Source organism: Liolophura sinensis, chromosome 1 (genome assembly GCF_032854445.1).
Source record: "Liolophura sinensis isolate JHLJ2023 chromosome 1, CUHK_Ljap_v2, whole genome shotgun sequence".
In the NCBI taxonomy this organism is placed as follows: Eukaryota; Metazoa; Mollusca; class Polyplacophora; order Chitonida; family Chitonidae; genus Liolophura; species Liolophura sinensis.
The window spans coordinates 37,375,866-37,380,467 of NC_088295.1; the positions used below are offsets into that span (position 1 = coordinate 37,375,866).

A 4,602-nucleotide genomic window follows, 5' to 3' on the forward strand; every position below is an offset into this window, starting at 1 on the left:
AGGTAGCAAAATGAGTGGAGCAAAAACTTCCATCTTACTGGTACTTCTGGTTTACCAGTGTCCAACTGTCATGCTTGGGCGAGACTGTACTTGGTTATATGAGGATGTCAGGGCCGGACAGGAATTTTATCCCACACCATGTGTACGCTGCAATTGCTCAGAGACGGGGATGGTCACGTGTACTTCACTATGCGAGCTGCCAACATGTGTTGATCAAATAACAAGAGAAGGAGAGTGTTGTCCAATCTGTCCCAATGGTAAGACTATAGTGCATTAACCCATAGTTTCTTCTTCGAATATAAGCAATATTTTATTTAAAAATTATTGAAAATGCAGGAAATGTTAATGGCAATTTTAGCAATTACATGTTATTCCTTTAATTTAAATGATCAATGTTCGTTGGTTTTTAATAACATCCATAAGTTGTCCCATTTGATTTAGACCTGGTACAAACAAGACTGATAAAGGTTTTCTATCACACTGCTAACAGCTCGTGTTGAAGAAAAGGTCCCTGTTGGGGAGACCAGTCATATCCACCCATTGTTGTCAGCAGACACTTTTATATTCTCTGTTAAATTCCAGGCCCTAATTGCTATGTGGGAGATAAAATAATTCCTGCTGGAAAAGCTGTTAAGATAGACCGCAAGGTGTGTAGGTGCCCAGACCCTTGGCCTGGTGACGGATATTTGCATACGATAGCCGATTGTCGGCCAGACGGTTGTTTCTATGAGAATGGTTCATTCTATCGCTCTGGAGAACACTTCGAACCGTCACCGTGTAAGTTTTGTACTTGTCCGCTAGAAGGAGGGGAGGTTATATGTTACGAGACCACTTCCTGTTTCGAACCATGTGTGGACGGTGTAACGCATCCAGATAAGTGCTGTCCCTCATGCCCCAATGGTAAGGTGTATTTTGATTCATTCGTGTTTAAATCCGTTTAGCTCAAGAACATTTCGCTAATACGACCATCCACAAGAGTTTGATTCTATGAGCGTTATAGCAGGATATAGACTGCCAGTTTTATTCGTGGCACAACGTAGACTATTTTCAATGTTATTTTCATTCCTCGTAAATATGTAATCCCCTTGTAAGTAAACCGTTGAAAATCACTTAAATATCCAATGTCAAGGTATCATACTGGCAGAAACTCCCGTACTTCTGATGGCACTATCCAATATATACCCTTCAACATTCGATTGGAAAATTGAAATTTTCACTAACGACACCTCAGTGACGACAAAGTGATAGTTGGGAAATGGTCTCATGCATTATTGGTGAGATACGTTCTCTTGTCAGTTTACACGTACACACACTTAATTAACTGTACTGGACTACATGACCGTTACTATTTTCCTTCAAATATATCAACGGATTGCATACACTGCATAACGTTCCAGCATCGGACTTAACCACCTGAGCTGAAAACTACATATGCGAACTATACCTTGTTTAATCTAAACCTTTCCACCTAAATCTTTGATTTATTCTTTTTAGGTTACAACTGCTATTACGGCGATGAGATTGTCCCAGGTCTACCTGGTGACAAGTTTGAGCGGGATGGTAAGACTTGCCAGTGTCCGAAAAAGTTCTGGCAGTCGTCACAAGCCGAGTGCGTTGATTAACCAATATTACCTGCAAGAGCAAAGAAATAGTAAACAATCTGTTCTTGGAAAAACCGATTTCCCTTCTTGCCCAATCTTTTCAGACAGGTCTTGGGCCATTTTCATAAATCGCAAGTTGTATTTCTCGTAAACTGTGTCGGAAAACACGTTGTCATAAGACGAAGTAATACGAACAATGTTACGCAAGATCCATTATGATAATATGGGCCCTTGTGTGTATGTGGGGTTTTGCTGATGCAAAGGGTATACAGAAGAATACCAAAGAAAGCAAAACCTGTTCTGAATTTTCTGTCGTACGTCTTATAGTACCAAAAACGAATAAGTAGATGAGCTGATTACAGTAGTGTTTGGCAGTTGACAAATAAACTTAAACAGTTCATACTTGACATATATACGTCGCAAGGTCTACAATTTTGTGCCATCAAATATCTGCTATTTATTGTCGCAGATTTTCTTCCATCGGTGGCCTTTGCGGAATTGATAATTCACCTACAAAATGAGTTCTTACTAGATAATAAAAATAAACAAAGGTGGTACACTGGCTGCAGATCCATGATCTGGTGTCCCGGATTTCCTTCCTTCGGTCATTTTTACAGAAAAGCCAATTAAACTGCCAACTGAGTATCAGTTGCTAACTGCAAATGAATAGTCCTACATGTAAGAAAACGTACACCATCAGAACGTCCACAATCTGGTGCAACGGCTTTCTTTCCATAATCTGATGGCGCTTACCAAATTACTGCACGTGGGTGACATACTACATGACTAACACGTATAGAAGATCCACATTTAGGTATCAAAGATCATCTTCCTTCGTCTGTTGGCCATCGTGGAAGTGCTAGTTGGAAATAGACACATGTAAAAAATGTGGCATCAAAGCTGCTTAATGACGTGCTGAAGGGTGAAGAGATACAGACAGTTCATATTTTGGTATAGGAACACCGTATCACAGTGGCTATCAGTCGGCAGTGTTCAGAGTTCATACCTATTACCAGCATGCGCCGTCAAAAGGTCTGCAATCCAGCCCCCGAATAAAGATTTTTCTCAGGCGTTAGGTGGGTACGGGGGTATATATACAATGTATTTTTATATAAAAAAATTTAACCTTATTTTATCTAAACATAAATGCAGATTGGGGTTTTATTGGGGCTACTCTTTACCCACAGAGAATTTGATTAACTTGGATCATCCCTGTTTATAGCCCACACGTGGAATGCAACAATTTAAGCATAAAATGGGTCTATCATCAAAGACCACATAAAAAATAAAACATATGCCAAACGATTGAGAATTTTGTTTTTTGTATTTGAATCCATGCGTCGAAACAGACATTCGTATACCAGCCGTCAGCCAGTAAGGGCGTCCCAGCTCAATAATCACAAGGCCAATTCCCAAAACGATGTATAACACAAACCACCAAAGAACTAATAAAGTACAAAACAAGTTCGAAGCAGTTTACAATTGGAAACACGCAAAGTATGTTCTCGGCGACCGAGCAAAATCAGTATTCAAATCGTATACCGAATCGAATATGCGGAAATGACATCATCGATGAACATACTAGGAACGTGAGGTTAGGAAGATCATCACCGGTGTTAGAATGTAACACCAATTCGGGCTCTCTAACTCCAGACAATGTTGTTTTTGACAACAGGCTACTTCATTTCCAGACGGACCTTTGGAGCCTTAGGAAAGTGTGGTTTCCTTTTATGGCCCATATGAAAGCTGAGAAGATTGGGTTAGACAAAAGCCCCACAGGACAAAGTCCCGCGAGAAAAAAAACAAACAAACGAAAGAAACCCGGCGGCCGATCGATTAGTATTAAGAGCATATGGTGAATGTCATACGTGTGGGAAAACTCGAAGCCTTCTACCTAATATAATCTTTTATATTTTAATATATGTTTGAAATCAATAGAAGCCCTTCTACTTCGTTCAAGCTCCATGGATCTTTTTGGACGACATCGACTTTTTGCTGGACAAGAGAACGGAAGGAGCTATTATCTCTCAATGGTATACAGAGTGCTCGACCTCCATTCCTGGTTATCCGAAACCTACAATTAGGGTAAACAACTGCTGTTTTGCAGAGCAGAGGTCATATATCAGTTGTCTCTACCCAGGAAATATATTTTACATGCTATAGCCTAACACCTCTATGAAAATGGCTGGTTTCAAATAATTGTAGCAGGAATGGTTTATCTACAAACAACAAAGGAAGTGGTATGTTTTTAAATCCATATTTCTGCCAAAGTCTGTTAAAGGTCAGGGAGGACGTGTAAACCTGTGGGATTTTAGCGGTGAAAGTAAACCACCACTTTAGTTGAACTAAGGGGACCCCAGAGAGCAACAAAACACATGTTGTCAGTCGAGGAAATTTTTCAGTGATTTTCTTTCGGCTGTCCAAAAAAAAAAAAAACAAAAAAACAAAAAAAGTCCAAAATCATTTTTTGGCCACCATTATCTCCATCCAACAAAAATGAATAGAGTCCGTACGTCAACTCGCCGACAAGAACATCTCTCAGACCGACGTTATTTTTTACATTTTCATTGAAAAGGGGAGAACTCCTTGTGGTGCTGGTAGGTATGTACTCTAGAACTGTGCCCACAAATCACCAACATCCATCTCCACCCAGTTTCTAGCCATACTTTTCTGTAGACTGGATCTCTGGACATGCAACTATTGTTCCTCAATGTAGTTGGAATAGGTTGACCTTTCCCTGAGTTTGCTCACTTCTTCTCAATAAACACCCACCGCTCAAGATTATCTGCATCTGACTTGGAACTTTCAGACGAACTCCTGGATTGAGGCATTTGCTGAGCTATCATTAGTTAATCGCAAGAGTGCATCATGAGCTTTCATCAGCGCTGTCCATGTAGTGTTTATCGCTATAGGTTACCTTGCGGCTTTCTTCCCAGCACAACAAGATGCCATTCCAGTGCCGTTTTGTATGTTCCAATTGATTCTGTCCCACATAGCCCGT

General features: G+C 40.3%; 1 protein-coding gene across 1 annotated transcript; it reads left to right on the top strand.

Moving 5' to 3' along the window:
* On the top strand, positions 1–2,906 carry LOC135461463 (von Willebrand factor C domain-containing protein 2-like). Its single transcript, XM_064738575.1, has 3 exons — positions 1–257; positions 583–900; positions 1,495–2,906. The coding sequence occupies exons 1-3, from the start codon at positions 11–13 to the stop codon at positions 1,620–1,622; spliced, it is 693 nt and encodes a 230-aa protein (XP_064594645.1). The 5' UTR covers positions 1–10; the 3' UTR covers positions 1,623–2,906.
* Positions 2,907–4,602: the final 1,696 nt, after the last annotated feature.

Bases quoted from the DNA above. Each gene is read 5' to 3' on its own strand.
- LOC135461463 (XM_064738575.1), top strand. From the start codon at position 11: ATGAGTGGAGCAAAAACTTCCATCTTACTGGTACTTCTGGTTTACCAG. The intron at 258-582 runs GTAAGACTATAG...GTTAAATTCCAG, and splicing joins TTGTCCAATCTGTCCCAATG to GCCCTAATTGCTATGTGGGA. The intron at 901-1,494 runs GTAAGGTGTATT...TATTCTTTTTAG, and splicing joins CTGTCCCTCATGCCCCAATG to GTTACAACTGCTATTACGGC.